The sequence below is a fragment of the Sceloporus occidentalis genome, unplaced genomic scaffold, assembly GCF_023333645.1.
Source record: "Sceloporus occidentalis isolate IW3139 unplaced genomic scaffold, rSceOcc1.0.p SCAF_162, whole genome shotgun sequence".
Classification (NCBI taxonomy): domain Eukaryota; kingdom Metazoa; phylum Chordata; class Lepidosauria; order Squamata; family Phrynosomatidae; genus Sceloporus; species Sceloporus occidentalis.
This window is the reverse complement of record NW_028317142.1, coordinates 1675986-1693264: the sequence shown is the minus strand read 5'-3', so window position 1 is coordinate 1693264 and position 17279 is coordinate 1675986. Positions and strand designations below refer to the sequence as shown.

Sequence of the window (17279 nt, the reverse complement as noted above, 5' to 3'; positions counted from 1 at the left end):
AAATAAAAACAAAAAAATATTTTTCTCAATCATAGCTTTTATTAAAAATTTTTATAGTTTACATGAACTAACATTTACTAGTAAAGCTTTTTTCCTATAGGGTCATCTTATATTCAGGCTTTTTTTCCTAAATTAATATTCAGATTTTGGGGGGGTCGTCTTATAATCGAGGAAATACGGTACTTTACAACTTTATGCGCAATGAGGACATATAAATACAGAGCTGTGAAAAAGTATTTAGACCTTCCTGATTTCTACTTTTGTATATTTGTCACACTTAAATGTTTCACATCATCCAAATAATTTTAATATTATACAAAGATAAACCGGGGTAAACACAAAATGCAGTTTTTAGATGATGCTTTCATGTAGTGAAGTGGGCTAAAATGTCTCAAAAAAACACCTCCCCCGGGTTAGCCCCCATAATAAATTTTTTTACAAAAGATCATGGCATTTGTTAGATCTTTGTTAGATCAGGTTTGATCAACTGTTTTTTTCGTTAGATCTACTCTAAAATAAGCAATATTAACTATCTTTTTCAGGGGGGGCTAACCCGTAGCCAGCCCCCCCTCAACAAAAATTTCAACAAAATGTTACTGATTATGATAGCTCTACGTTAGATCAGGTTTGATCAGACAAAATTTTTGTTAGATCTAGTCTAATTACTGAGATATTGCATATTTAATGAGGGGGGCTGGCCCCCCCTCAACTGAAATTTTGATTTTTTTTTATGGATCTTGGTAGATATTCGTTAGATCAGGTTAGATCAACTGTTTTTTTCGTTAGATCTACCACGCAGGAGGCGGTATTCACAATCCTATTTTGTGTGCGGAGGATGGGTACACATAGGGTCTGGCCCCCCCTCAACTGAAATTTGGATTTTTTTATGGATCTTGGTAGATATTCGTTAGATCAGGTTAGATCAACAGTTTTTCTCGTTAGATCTACCACGCAGGAGGCGGTATTCACAATCCTATTTTGTGTGCGGGTAATGGGTATACATAGGGTCTGGCCCCCCCTCAACTGAAATTTGGATTTTTTTAATGGATCTTGGTAGATATTCGTTAGATCAGGTTAGATCAACAGTTTTTTTCGTTAGATCTACCACGCAGGAGGCGGTATTCACAATCCTATTTTGTGTGCGGGGGATGGGTACACATAGGGTCTGGCCCCCCCTCAACTGAAATTTGGATTTTTTTTTATGGATCTTGGTAGATATTCGTTAGATCAGATTAGATCAACAGTTTTTTTCGTTAGATCTACCACGCAGGAGGCGGTATTCACAATCCTATTTTGTGTGCTGGTAATGGGTATTTACATTTACATTTGCAGGCTTTCCTGTGGGTGTCGGCATAGGGTGTCTGATTAATAATAGCAGAAGATTGGCAGTGGAATGACTGCATGTCCCCACATGGTGAGACGGGAGTAGTGTTTCTGACTCAATTCTCCGTTTATTGAAAAGAGTAATGACATATACAGTTACAATATAGATCATAACGTAGTGGTACAATGGTCATTGTAAGATTACAGCAGTATACATCAGGCACAAAATATACCATCAGCATCAATATAAACCATATACCGTATTTCCCCATGTATAAGATTAGGGCTGCAACTAACGATTATTTTCATAATCTATTAGTTGGCCGATTATTTTTTCGATTAATCGATTACTCTGATAAAAACATTTAAATTTTTAATTTATTTAAAATAATTTAAAAAAGTAACGTAGGATGTAAAAAACAAACCGCAGAATGAAAAAAACTTTGATGAAAATGCATTTCTTGTTTTTATTTCCAACCCCCCAGTTATGCACATTTGAGCCCAGGCTTGCCACACTGCCTCCCAGACATGCCACACTGCCCTCCCCACATATGCCTTATATACCCTATATGCCATATATACACCCTGATATGTCACTCCTCCGTCCTCCCAAGGTATGCCATATACCCCCGATATGCCATAGTGCACTCATAGGTTTGCAGACTCGTTCACAATACTTTTATAAATAAATACAGGGTTAATCTTCACTGTCCCAGGATTTAGATTCCCCTCAGTTTGCCCCCTTTTACCTAAGTTAACCTTATTAAATTAATTAAATTAACCCACAGTCCTAGGCATTAAATGAACCCTGAAGAGAAGACCCCATCAATCACAACTGCCCCTAAATTAACCCTAAACACTCCATTAACCACAACTGCCTTTAAATTAACCCTGAAGACCCCATCAACCCCTTTCTTTCTCACTGTCCCTTCTTGCAGCCAATCGGCAGTGACTGCAGGGAGGGACTGGAAGAAGGAAGTGGGCGGGCCAATCGGCAGTGACTGCAGGGAGGAACTGTAAGTAGGAGCTGCTGCTGTGAGTCAGACTAAACGGATTATAAAACGAGGGGTATTTTCCAGAGCATTTGCTCTGAAAAAACTCATTTTATAATCGATAAAAATCGATTCAACTAATCAATAATGAAATTCGTTGGCAACGATTTTCATTATCGATTTTATCGATTAGTTGTTGCAGCCCTATATAAGCCACACCTTAATTTTGGGCCCCAAAATTTGAAAAAAAAAGTATCATAAAATTCATAGTCATCCTCATCACTCCCATCCATTAACTGTCCCTAAATTAACCCTAAAGACCCCGTCAACCATAACTATAACTATTTTAGTGTAGATCAATAACCAAATTCAGTACCCAGTATACATGGTTACGTAGTATAATGTAAGTATGGAGAATGATAATACAGAACAGCAAAACAATAAGAATGATGGATGGTGCGCCGCCAAAAAGTATGTATACTGTAGCATCAGAGTCAATGCGTATATGTATAGTGCTGGAGTCAGTATGCCTACTGTATTGTAGTGCCAAATTCAGTGTGTATGTGTCCATAGTGTTAGAATGTATAATTTTATATAAGTATAGTGTTAGCCTGTGTGTGTGTTTGTGGTATTTGGGTGTATGGTGTTTATGCTACAGTATGGCATTAACATGAGCGTATATCAACATATAGCGTTAGAGTGTGCGTTTTAGTCTGTGATGTTAGCATGTGTGTACATGCTCATAGAATGTTAGCGTGTAAATGTATGTGAGTGTATAGCAAGGCTCGACAAACCCCAGGGGCATGGAAAATAAATAAAAACATGATTGGGGAAGAAAACTTCTAACTTCTTTGGCTTGCTCCTTGACCCAAATCGAGATTTGTAGACAACTGTTATACTTGATACAAGAAAGTTCACTCATCGAGAAAATATGGCAGATGATTGGTGTACAGATGAACAACTGCTGGATTAAAGTTGGCATACAAACTAGCCAACACAATGTGCAGATAAATTGTGTAATCTTTACTAGAAGAGGACCATGCTTAAGATGTCTGGTCAATTAAAATCTACGTTTACTGGCAATAAAAACAAAGTAGAAAATCCAGTTTTAAATGCATTGAACATCATCATCTTAAATAGAAGTAGGGAAACTTTTGTTCCTTAAGGACAGATTAAGGGATACCAATACAGTTTTTGTACATGAGACACAGCAGGGATCTGGAATTTACACATACAGGAATACCATTCTATGTAAAGAACAATGTAAGGTTATTTTGGGTGTCCTACTGGTGCCAGCCTGTATACACATCTATGATGAATTTAGTTCCATATTTAGAATTAGTTAATGTTACCGTAATTTCTAAACCCCATAGCGCTCTCTGTCAAATTGTTCTCAGCTAAAACTTTGGTGAAGAATAAATAAATAATTAACCTTTCTGTTCTGAAATCATCTGCCTTCACCCATTAAAATACCCACCTCCACGTAGTTTGACAACGGAAACTTATATGGTTTCACTCTACCATTTATTTTCATATTAAGGTATACGCATCAAAACCAATCACTGTGCATCTTGTAACATCAATGCCGATTACTGAAAATATACCTGTCCATGAGATTCTCTAAATGAAAAGGACAACATATTAAATTACATTTGACTTATGAGAACATTGATGTCACTTTTTGAAATTATGACTGTTGAAATATTTCACAATGCATGGAGATCCTTCCTTCTTACACAATACTAAGAATTACAGTAGAGGCCGAAGACATACACTCAGGCTGAAGACATTCAAACTGCTTTTTAGGATCTTCTGATCACTTCAGGGAAGAGCTCTTCTATAAAAAGCCAGAATAAGGTTTGTAGGTGATCACCAGGACGAAAATCTAGCAGTCTGCAGCTCAAGACTAGAAGGCTGGTCGCAACTGGGTCTTCCAGCAGGACAATGATCCCAAGCATACCTCCAAAGTTGTAAATGCCGACATTTAAATAAACAAAAAAGACTGCAAACTGTCCATGCAAAAACAACACACGCCCTTTTGCAATTCCAAATGTAGACAGTCCTGCTCTTAAAATCTTTTAACTGAGACTAAGTAATGGGGTCATCACAAGCATAAGCCCTGAGAAATCTAGCATGAAAATAGTTAAAACCATGTACTAAACATACATGGTGCAGGGCTGCGCTGAACAGCGATTGCTCCCGAAGGGTGGGGGTTATATAATAAGAAAAGTTTAAAAATCTATATGTGAAACAGTGTATGCTGTATTGTATAAACCCCTAGATAAACAGATCTAGTCAAGTATCAGTACAGGGAAGCAAAACATTTTTAATGAAGTCTTCTCTGCTAAACAGTAAGAAATATTACTTCCCATCATAAACAGGCTATCTTAGTGTTGTCACATCTGTAATTGGGTCAGGCTTCCCTGCCATGAAGCAGAATTAACATACCACTGCACAGCTTCAACCTACTTCAAGGCTCCTAATAAATAATACATAGACTCCAGAGGAGCAAATGTGGAGGACCCAGCACTTCCACATTTACTAAGCAGTCTTCTCTAATGTAACAGCAGCAACGGAGACCATTGGTCAATTACTGCAAAAGTGAAATGCAATTATTTCTACACCGCTTTGACAACAAGCAATTATGTGGCCTCCCAGCCTGCTTGCCTTCTTGTCCTTGTTATACCCATACTTGAGAACTTGGCAGGACGGGCCCGTATCTCCGATCTTGACACTTTATTAATGGAGTGGGGCTAACCAAGCATCGAGGAGGGGACCAGTTAGATTTTGAAGGGCTGGGTTGTGGGTGGGTTGTAGGTAGGGTTGGTGGAACCTAAGTAGGGAGTGAGAATGACCAAACACCATTCACCCCACCCAGAGAGTGAAATAGCTAATCCAGAGCTCCAAGGTAGTAAGTGTTTCATGGCAAAGTGATGTCACCCCTCTTGCTGTTGATTTCATTGGAAAGGTTGATAGGTGAGCGACTCTCAACTCCCTGACTTCAGTTTGCATTAAGACAACCGCTACGTGAATCCACAAGAGGAAGAGTTTTGCGGGCTTTGTATAATGCATAGTTAACTTAATGATCTATACTTTATTACTATACTATACGCTATTACTTTACACTTTCTTCAGCACAAGTTCACTTGGATTGGCCCTTTGCAATTGTGAGGCCAGGGAGCTCAAATATCAATTGTCCTACAAACTCACCTGCCAGCTCCAGCTTTAGTGATTAAACCTCTATGGTGTTAGAGAAATTACTCAAAATTGATGCATTTCGTCGTGTGGCAGAATATGCACACTAGATCTCCTAAATGGAAAATAGTGGGGGGGGGCAAAGAAGCAAATGCATTTAGTGGGATTCTGCAGGGGAATACCATGAAAATGTAAAGGGACCAAACGGCTATCATATGCATTACAGTGCTTTAAACAGCTGGAGCGTCCGTTTTTTATTTTAGTATATAAAAAACAGGATAGATGTACCATTACAGTACCAATCTGCCAAATAATATAATCTATATAATATAGCAATCCTGAAAAGACCGAACGTTACCAATTGTTTTGCATTCTATTTCGGTGGTTACATTTTCAAAGCTTTAATCAGTCATTATTTTCTCCTTCGCTGCTTTGATTGCACACGCGTACTGAGTGTGATCCAAAGGCATACACATGCACCTGTTGGTAATTTGCTAAATAAACAAACTCTGGACTCTAATCAGCCGAAGGCCAAAAATAGACAAACTAAAACATCACATTACTAAATAACCTAGTTTCTTCCCTGATACCCCTCGTCCTTCCATCTGTTCTCACAAACACTCACTGTTTTTCTTCCACCATGTTTATCTTTCTTGCCATAAAACAGTCACACCGGAGTACACCCACGGTCTAAACACCACCCATGTCCTCTAGGTGTGCAATGTCCTTACGGTATGGAGAAGAAGAAAAAAAACAAAAAAAAAACAAAAACAAGACAGTATATGCTTTCTAATTCTGGAACTTCTAGCAGACCAGGTCCTGAATGTTTCCCAATCTTCATAACCCCCTTAAATGAAAGTTTGAATTCTCAGTTCATTAGAGACCCAGTGTTGAGGGTAGCCGCACGCATGGCACACTAAAAGGTGTGTCTCGCACGCAGTTTATCAAGTCCAGGCTGAGCAGGAATCACGGTAGCGGGTGCACATTTCAATGAATTCAGTAAAGTAACATTTTACAATTTAGTTGACATAATCACAAAACATGGTATTTATTTTTTGTCAGTCAAATAAAGATAAACACAATGTCCCCTCAAACCAAATAAGTAATTAATTAAAAAAAAACCAAATAGAATTCTTACCACCATCTCACTTTTATTACAACGCTTTCGCCAATGCATATATATTAACTATATTAAACCGTTAAACAGTGACTTTAAATGAACAATCAAGGAACAATCGAGCATGTTCTTCACAATTTCAGAAAATATGTATCTGTAATTATGTAAAAGTAGTAGTAAACTAATGGATATTAAAATAATAAACAAAAACAGCTACCTATAGGACCTACATGTAAATAAATATTTTAAGTTTGGCAGCATTGAGTATTTCAGAAGCTCTAGCTCTATTAGCAGATAAAAATCTATTGCAATCATCTATTTAGGCTTTTTTTTTTGTTGAACAAACCTGCAGATTTACTATATAGGAGCCTTTGGTTGCCACGTGTTTTACATTCTCTTTGTTTTACTGAGTCTTGGACTATACTACATGATATCAGATTAAACATTAACTCCTTCCACACGATCCACTATTTATTTTCCATAGAAGGACAACAGGTATAACAAAGAGAGTGGCCACAGTTCACGAAAACAGAAGACAATGAAGTTCTAAACAGGCTAGGCAGGTTTGAAGGATATTTCCTTATATATGCTTTGTGGTCTCTGGAAATATGGAGGATTACTTCTAGTATGCTATTTTGCTCAATTATAAAAGACAACTCCTTAAACTTTGGATCTTAATATAAAATATATATATATATATATTATAAATCTTTATATAAGACGATCCTATTGAGGGAGAGAAAAATCAAAACCACTCTTTCTGCCATTCACTCATATGCACACCTACACTCTACCACACACTCATAGCGTATGTATGTACACTTACACTCTCCCACTCATTCATACATACATTTATGTACATAAAGGATGTGCAGGAGTGGGAGTAATAAAGTGGGTTTTTTGAAGGAACCATAGGGCTTTCTTTAAAGACTTTTTTTTTTTTTTTTTTTAGAGACTTAACCCTTTGTTTACTGTTTAAAATGCAATAAAATGTGAAAATGAAAAAGTTTTATAGGAAATTTGCCAACGAGGAGAGAACCCCCTACGAAATGAAGCAGAGAGCGCCAAATTTTTGCATTTCGGTGCTCTCACACTCAATGTCAAGGCCGACCACTTCCCTGTCCCAGCCTCCTCTTCTGCAGCTCCGCTTCTTCTCTTGCCTCTTCTTGTTAATTTGTCTTCATTCTTCTTCCGCTTCTCCCCAGTATCAGCTCCGTTATCCAGGTACTTTTTCAGGTATTTACGCAAAAGTGTGCAGCCTACGTGCAACCCCTTATCACCCGTGGCTTTGCTCTTTTGCGGAAGTACTTCTAGAGGCCAGAATAGTGCAGACGGATTCGCAGGGAAGAAGAGGTGCAGAAACGCTTCCCTTTCTCAGTGAATCTGTCTGCAGAAGTACATAGATAACAAGAAGACGGAAGAGAAGTGGCGTTGCGGAAAAAGGTGACAGGGAGACATTGAGAGTGAGTGAATGAGAGTGCAAGAGACAGCGTGTGACAAGCCCCCAAGCTTAGACATTTTTTGGGGTAAAAAAATGGGGTAAGTTTCCATAATAAATGGAGTGTTAATAGAGGATATCCTGAAACTTAAATGGAAGATTGGCTCCTCCATAACTTTTGCCCTAACTAAACTAAGCATGCTGCCATTATTATGTTGCCATGGTAGCAAGCTGCCATGTTGGGCTTCTGTTGGATTTTATGGAGGTGGAGGTTAATGATTTTTGTATATCCTTAGCAATTTAGTTATACATGCAGGATTTCCACTGCTAGAGGAGGAGATGGTCGGTGATGGGCTTGAGAGCTAATCGGTGTCTCTGTGGTCGGCATCCTGGGTCCTTGTTAACAACCATGTATAAAAATGTGTTTTGCAGTGAAAGGGTTAAAAGTTTACCTCAAAGCAAGCCGATTCAAAGTGACACAATTAACAGTACCCAATTAATTTCCTGGCTTGAAGTTATCTGTCTTTGGATGTAGCCATACAAGTCCAAGAAAAAAAAAAAAAAAGTGTTTTTCGTTAAAAGTTGATTACATCTTTCCTTTTGGTCGAATAAAAGTTAAGTTGCAGAAGGTTTTGGGACCTTCAAAGTCTCTTCTTCAAACTTATGTGACTTACCATCTTTTTTTCCCCCTCTGTTGGATCAATAAAATGGATCAACTTCAACTAAAGTAACTTGTAGAAATTAACAATCAGTAACATAAAGGGGGAGAGAAGGTAATGGGGAGGCATAAGCATGCAGATCTTGAGAACAAGAAATAAAGACACCTGTCCCATGGTTAAGATTTGGTGGGTTTCTGAGGCTTTAAACGTAATGTTTATCTTTGAATTTATTTATTTGTTAAAAGTACAGAGCTGTAAATTGTAGGCCTTTGGAAAAGTGACAAATCTTTCAGGGTTCTGTAACTGTAACCCAATTCACATTTACAAGCACAGATCTCGTCTACAGGTTGCATGATAATTAGTATATACCTTATAACGGAATACACTAACTGTACATTTCCGATGTACATGGATTAGTGCTCTTTATAGCAAGTCACAGCTGGCTGAAACCTGATCTTAGATGGAAAGATGACGTTCAGTACCTGCCAATACCTGGGCACACGTGTGTATGCAATGCATTGTGACCCGGCACTGTCGACCGACAGACTGACAGCCAGCAGCCTCGAATGAGCAGCTTTTCTCAATTAATAGATTGCCCTAAAATAATTAGCAGGGAAGTAAACTACCCCTTTAAACATTTAGATTGCAAGTCTTACTGAGGATAACTCTCCTTTGTTTTGGTTCCATAGCAAGCTGCAGTTTCATATATAAGTAAACCATATCATGCCTCGCTGTCATTATGTCTTATGAGTCAAAACAAAAAACAACTCAGCTAATATATGTTTCGGTGAGATTAATATTAGTTCCAAAATAAGCAAACAATACAAAAATAAAAAATAAATTAAAAATGGACTTAATTAAGATCAAACATTAACCCCTTCAATCCCAGGGGTTTTTGGTACCTCAAAGCCCGGAGCAATTTTGCAATTTTTGCGCTATGTCGGTTCAGCGATGATTCCCTTTTCCTGTGAATAGTGTACCCATATAAACTATATATTGTTTTTTCAAGGAGAGATAGAGCTTTCTTTTGATACCATAGTTGGATGATTAGCTGAAAATTCAGAATTAGAAATTTAGTAAAAACTAGCAAAAATTAGAAAAAAACATCTAAGTTTTTTTTTTATTTTCCCTCTGAATCCTCACAAAATTAGGTAAAGAGACAGAAGATTCCATCCAGATTTATCAATTTAGGTGTCCTGATTTCAGAAATACCTAATTTATATGGATTTTCCATATTTTCCCAGCACATATAGGCAACATACTATAAGGTGTACATTACTATATACAAAGCCGTTAAATTTTTACATTAGGTATGATGGGACTGCAACTCTAATTTGAAACAAATAAAACAAAAACACCCACAAATGTATATATTTCTGTAAAGCAGACAACCCAGGCTATCCTATCAGGGGTATTTGGGCATTCTACATGCAGGTATTTGGCCACCAATCACTGTCAAAGGTTGCCACAGAAATTAGTTCCTGCGCTTTTTTTCCAACAACGCGTCTTAGTATTTTGGAGTATTTTTAGGATTTTTTCTACAGGGTATGTGTTACCCCACATGCCTAGTTTTTTTGTGGTTTTCTGGACATTACAGGGCATAAGTTGTAACGTGCCGGCATACTGGATCACTGATTATGGAAATACCCCACACGCATAGGTTTTTTATGCATATGGTTATTTATGTTTTTTGGGGGTTTTTTTTAATTTGCAGGGAAAAAACCTTATGGAAATGTGCCAGTTGAAAATACCCCCCTGTGGCTCACCCTAACACAAAAAACAAAAAGAAGTATAACGGAAATTTAAAAATCTACCTTGGTGTGGTAGATCATGAAGCACTCATCGATGCAGAGTCCTGGCAAAGAGGAACAGGAAGGGCAGTGGTACCTGGAGTCCTTCCTAATACCCTTTTTGTAACAGATTCTGCATCTTTTCTGAGGCTTCTGTTTGGCACCAGTGGTGGGGATTGTAGAAGGAAAATGCCTGCCGGTAAGACGCAGGACATTCTCATCCTGCACATAAGGGATTGGCTGCTCAAAGAGGATATCCCTCAGGATTTTGAGCTGGAACTCTAGGAAGGTGTAGATCTTCCCAGTGGCACATTTCTTGTACAACACATATGTGTTGTACATGGCAACCTGGGTGAGGTAAATGGCCACCTTTTTGTACCAGGTCTTGGTCTTACGCAGCACCAGGTACGGCTGCAGACACTGGTCAGAAAGATCTACACCCCCCATGTTCTTGTTGTAATTGGTGATGCACTGAGGCTTGAGCCCCTGAGCATCACCTTCCTCACGTATACTGACAGGTACCACCTACTCGTTGTGTATAGTGGAGAGGATATACACATGCTTCCTGTCACTATACCTGAGGGCCAACAGCTCCTGCCTGCGCAGAGCACTGGTAGTCCCGCGGATCTGCTTTGGGTATGTAAGGTTTTTAGGATAACCTTTGCGGGTTGGCCTAACAGTGCCACATGCCGGGGTCTGCTGTAAAAATAAAAAATGAAACAAATCTGGGCTGGTATAAAAGTTATCCACCCAGAGGTGGTAGCCCTTATTCAAATAAAGGGACAGCAGGTCCCACACTATCTTCCCACTAGTACCCACAGATTGTGGGCAGCCAGGGGGATCAAGGTGACTGTCCTTCCCTTCGTAGATTCTGAACGAAACAGTATATGCCGTCCCACTCTCGCAAAGTTTATGTAACTTTACACCGTACCTCGAGCACTTGGACGGGATATACTGTTTGAAGATCAGTCTACCCTTGAATAGGACCAGGGACTCGTCTATAGCCACATTTTTATCGGGGGTATAAATTTCAGGGAATTTACTTGAAAAATAATTAATAATGGGCCTCAATTTATATAAAAGGTCAAATTGGGGGTGCTCTCTAGGGGGCATTGGGAATTGTCACTAAAATGTAAAAACTTTAGGAGCCCAAAGTACCTGTTCCAGGGCATTATTTGGGAAAAAGCAGGGGTGGATATTATGGGATCTGTGCTCCAATATGATCGTATAGTGGGCTTTTTCACAATGCCCATCATAAGGGTCAGGGCCCAAAAATGTCTAATTTCATGGGAGTCAGTGGGGTACCAGGTCTGGCTTCTGTCTCCTTGGTCAGCTGCCTGACACTGGGCTGCATAGATGTTTGAGCTGCAAGCAGCTCAAAAAACTCGGGGGCAAACATTAAACTGAAAAATGACTTTGGCTCACTAGCATCAATGTCACATCTGATGCCAGGAGTCCCAGTAAAAGCAGAGATTACTGGGTCTATCATATTTGGGGGCACCCGATTATATTTAGAGTCAGGCTCTCCACGCCTGGCTATGGCAGATGGACCCTGGCCATCATCTTCTTCCTCTGACTCGTCATTATCCGACGCACAGCTAGATTCATCAGATATTGGATCAACATCTGATGCAGTCAGAGTGGCTTCGTCATCAGACTGAGTGAGGAAGTCATAAGCCACCTCAGCGCTGAAGACACGTTGCGCCATTGTACACGACACCTACCTACCCAATTTCTAAAACACTACACTATCCCTAATTCCCTCTAACCACCCACCAAACTAAACCCAATTTTTTTTTTTGAGGATTGTGGGGAGGAAAGGGTGGGTTGATTTTGGGTAAGACAGGTATTTGGGGGTTTATATATGATGTGGTTTTGCACTAAACACTGCAGCTCTGCAAGATGATCTCTCTCTCCGATCACAATAATGGAAGAGAGAGGAAGAGCATCTGCAGTAACGGTCACACGATCGCTGTGATTGGTCATCACAGCGATCATGTGACATTACTGCCAGATGTGTGGCACTGGGGGACTAAGGCAGTCCCCCAAGGCTAATGACACACTGGAGGGAATGTATCTGTAATAGTTTACCGGCATTCGTGCCGGTAACTGTTACAGCTCCCTCATCGGAGTGATCGGGTAGCCCAGCAGGGATACCCTGTCCTCCCGTGAGCTACCAGGTCACGTCAGTAGTGACGTGACCTGGAAGGGAAAGCGCGATCGCGCATTTCCAACTGTAACAGTTTACCGGCATTCGTGCCGGAAACTGTTACAGCTCCCTCATCGGAGTGATCGAGTAGCCCAGCAGGGTCTAGACAAACCCTGCAGGGATACCCGATCCTCCCGTGAACTTCCAGGTGACGTCACCTGGAAGGGAAAGCCCGATGGGCATTTCTATCTGTAACAGTTTTCCGGCTTCGCGCCGGAAGCGGTTACAGGAATTCGGGCAGCAGAAAGCCAGCGACGCTGGCTTCTGCTGCCAGGGGGGAGTCCAGGCTGTCAAACGACAGTCTGGTCTCCCGTGCAGCGGCAGGGATGTGTCCCTGACGCTGCACGAAGGGCTAGACTTACCGGTACCTCCATAGGGGTTTCTTAGTGGGCGTTTTTTGGACGTCCCGGTACGTCTATAGGGGATTGAAGGGGTTAAACACAAAACTATTTTGTAGGGCTGTGTTTACTAATTGTTAGGGGAGCAGCACGCAATTTTAGTTTGTGGGGTAGGCACTATAAAAAGTTTAATATGTAGGCTTGTTAGGTAGGATGGGGGGATCTCTACCACAGGCCTCCACTATGAAAACAATGGAGATATAAATAATAATTTTAATGCAAAGTATCAAAGGTGGTGCGATTAGTAGTGGTATTTCATTGGGTGCTATGGCTATTGCTCCACTTTTGCACCAAAATATAGGTCAGAATGTTTCTTCTTGGAGCACCATGGCTTTCCTGGTCAACCAAATATGACTTTTTAATCCCTTAATGACCAATGACGTGCCAGGCACTTCATGACATTAAATAAGCTTAGAAAGCGATCAAAAGTTGCTTTCTTAACTTAAACTGTGCTGCTGTAATGCTTCAATGTCGAGGCATTCAGCAACACCGAGAACTGTAGCAAGGACCCCCATGGGGGGCATCAACATCCACCATATACTACATGGCATGGGGACGCCTGATTTGAAAGAGCTTAGTAAACACTTTTAATAGTTGGATGCTCAATAAAAAAAAGACTAAGGGATGAATATACAATAAAAAATTAATGTAAATGCAAAACAATTTTTTTTTTAAATTCACGCATACAATATTGTGTCCCACCCTAAAACCAAATAAAAAATACATATATATATTTGTATTCTTTATTTATTTATTTTTTTAAATACAGCTAACTAATTACCAGCCATATATAAGATAAACTACAATCCTTAAATAAAGACAAGGTTTGTTTACAATTTGGAACTTCCTGTGGGTATCAAAATAGCCTCATGGGAGGTAAATAATACATATGTACAATAATAACAAATGGATAGTGTTTAACAACAACTTATGACAAACTCAAAATAAAAAAATATGCCACAATGGCATCTATTACGTTTCTAAACGTTTGTGTGAATATTTTGTGTGTATGTCGACACTGTGTACACCATATAGTGCCTGTCCAAACAATTTTCTTTATAAACAGACATATAAATGAATACATATATGCTGTAACTTGACACAGATATAATTGTTCCTAACTATATGCTGCGCCGTGATTATAAAACATTCTGTTTATACGTTTCAGTTGTTACAGAATTTTCTTTTGAGGATTAGCCACTTGATTTATCGGCCTTGCTTGCCCTTACGGTTGTTGTAGGTTGAATACACCTCGACTGCTTAATAAATGAACCACAGACTGGGAACCGCTGACTGAAATACAGACGGGACCTCGTCACTGTGACATATAAGAACCGTAACCGCAGAATCTGGTGGTCTGTGTATAAGAGGTGGGGGGGGGGGGGAGCCTTTCTCTATTACTTTCCAGCCTGGACCGTATGCACAGCCTCTTTCTCTTGAGGTTATTGTCCTCAATGTTGAAATCTAAGCGCACAGCACACCGACACATCCCGGAGGATCACTTTACTAGAGATTTATCAATTACACACTCACCTATTTCCCTTGTGTGGCTAAGAGACATGCCTCACATGTGGAAGTGACTCTTTAATTACACGTTTGGTTTAGGTAGAGGTGTTTTACTCTTACAGGCGGACACAGTGAAGGGAGAGAGTATTTAGAGCAGAGTGTCAGTATCTTTGTATCTATTTATACATTCTAGAAATAGCACGCAGGCTCCTCTACTACACTGATGGCTAATGCACCACCGCCTTTTCATACAAAGACCTGCCTTCCTCTGATGCTGCCCGTGATCCACCCACCCTATATCTGCTACTTGGGTGGGGTACCAGCATCTGCACGGCGAGATGGATCGCGTACTACAAGTCCAAGAGGCATAGGGAACATTCCACACATGCAATGACTGGCATGTAATGTAAGCACCCACAGGCAGGGTGGAGTAAAGGTATACATCCCCTGTGCTGCCTCTTTAATTCTAGCCCAGGTTGGAGTTGTGGGCCTCCCCCCCCTTGGGGTACAATAGACAGCCACCAACACACACACAATCCATCATATGTGTCACAAAGCCATTGCTCTGTAGAATAGAGTCTCCAATAATGATCTATAATAAAGGGGATTTAAAAATGGCTGACTCAACACAAACTCCGGTTGGCTGCCATCTACACTACCCCCGAGCATGTTCTTTACGGGATGCTATAGATCTGCCACACAGACCAGCCCTGAGCGCAGGTGCCTTACCTAGTAGCAGCAGCCTGTGTGTCTGTTTGTATTCCCGCTCCTGCTCCTTTAGCACCTTGTCTATGCTTTTGCTGACTTTTTTGGCCTCCTTCTCGGCCTCCTTCTCCTCCAGCCTGAGCTTGTCCCATCCTTTCTGCAGAGGATGCTGCTGCTGCCCTGGGTGCTGCTGTGCTTGTTGCACTTTGCTGGGCTTGTGCTGCTGTTTGCTGTCCCCGCTGCCTCCTCCATTCTGCAATAAAAGCATCAGACCATCCGGACTGTCCCCTCTGCAGGGTTTGCAGATCTCCCCTCTCCGCGGCTGCCCATCCCGCTGAAGGGCATGAGGCTGTTGCAAAGGCATATCCCCTGCAGATGCCCCCGGCCGGTGCAAATCTCCATGCCTTAAATCCCCGGCTCGCAGGGGCACAGACAGCTCCGGGGGCTGCTCTGTGTCCGAGTTGGTGGCTGCATTGGAGATGGAGCCGCTGGGATCGCCGAAGAGCCGCGGCCGCAGGCTGTAGCACAGCCCCATGGCGCTGGCCACCTACACGTGCTGTGCCCCGAAAATCAATAGCAACGGTTCGAAAGCCAGTTATCAATTTAACAGCTGCCGCTTGCAAGGCAATACTCCGGGGCGCGCAGAGAGCAGGCAGCGGGCGCACCCCAGGTGCCAAAAACCAAGAGCCGGTATCAATAAGCAGGATGAGCCACGGTGGGTTTAGTTCTTCATCCTCCAACCGGCAATCCCGGGAGTAATCACAGCAGATGACGGTGATCCTCAGATCCCCAACGTTCCATTTTGCATCTTCACCACCGGCTGGAGGGTCACCTGACGTCCGCAGCGCACACAACACTCACTAAGAGCTCGCTACTAGCGGTCTGAGCCAGCCGGTCCAGCTTACCGTAAAAACCGCAGCATGAGCGCCTATATGAGCGCTAGTCGTATGCAAAACCCGGACTGGCGGCGCTGTGCATCCCTAGGGCGCAGCATTACTGAGACATACCCCTTACTGAAGTAATACTGCAGTTTTACACTTTTACTGCAGTATTACTGCACATTTACTGCATTTGTACTTCACTGTACTGCAGTTATTTTTGTAAGGAAGTACAAATGCAATAAAGCTGCAGTACATTGAAGTACAACTGTAGGTTTGCAATATAAAAAAAAAACTGCAGTAAATGTGCAGTAAAACTGCCATACAGTGAAGTACAAATGCAGCAAAACTGCAGTAAATGTGCAGTAATACTGCACTAAAAGTGCAGTATTGCAGTTTTTTCATGTCCAAAAAACTGCAGTATTACTTCAGAAAAACTGCAGTAATTTTTTCGTAAGGGACGACATGCTTCATTTACTTTTTGTCACACATTAAGCAATAATAATACTGGTGCTATGAACCAGAAATCAGAGCTGCTCTCATCAACTCCTTCAGGAGAAGGATCTATTCACAACTTAGCTTTAATAGATTGTTCTGCAGGTTATTGCTATACTATAATTTCCTTGTATACTTTCATTTAATACTGTACTCAAAGGGCACAACAACACGGCGTCCCAGCAGAATTGGTAGCGGCCAATACAGTGAGGGAAATGTTATAGTCTTTACATCAGGGAAAATGTGGAGATCAGATGGAGGGGGGCAAATGCCCCAGACCATTATGTTTTGGTTACAATGACCTGCATTTGGTATCATGAGGAACACGCATGCTGTGCATCATGGTGGCACATCAGTTGTACCAGATGCTGCCACTGGTGCAGATAAGACAAGTCACTGGCCAATGTGCCAACAGTGAGATTAAAGAGCAAGTCCCATGTAAAAAGAAAAAACAATCTCCATGCCAATGAAGTATGTTTCTTAGTTATTGTGTCCGGCTTGGCGATTGAGCCACTGCATTGTTTACCAAAGGCGGTATAATAAGGAGTCGAGGGTGTTTGTCTAGAAGATTGGA

At 41.0% G+C, this 17279-nt stretch overlaps 1 protein-coding gene across 1 annotated transcript in view; it reads right to left on the bottom strand.

Annotated features, from left to right (window-relative positions):
* The window catches only part of LOC149279560 (guanine nucleotide-binding protein G(olf) subunit alpha-like), a 117796-nt gene extending 101929 nt beyond the window's left edge, over nt 1–15867 (bottom strand). Inside the window, exon 1 of the mRNA XM_089501036.1 lies at nt 15357–15867. Within this exon, the coding sequence (XP_089357162.1) occupies nt 15357–15867 (511 nt within the window). The remainder of the gene's footprint in view (nt 1–15356) is intronic.
* Nucleotides 15868–17279: the final 1412 nt, after the last annotated feature.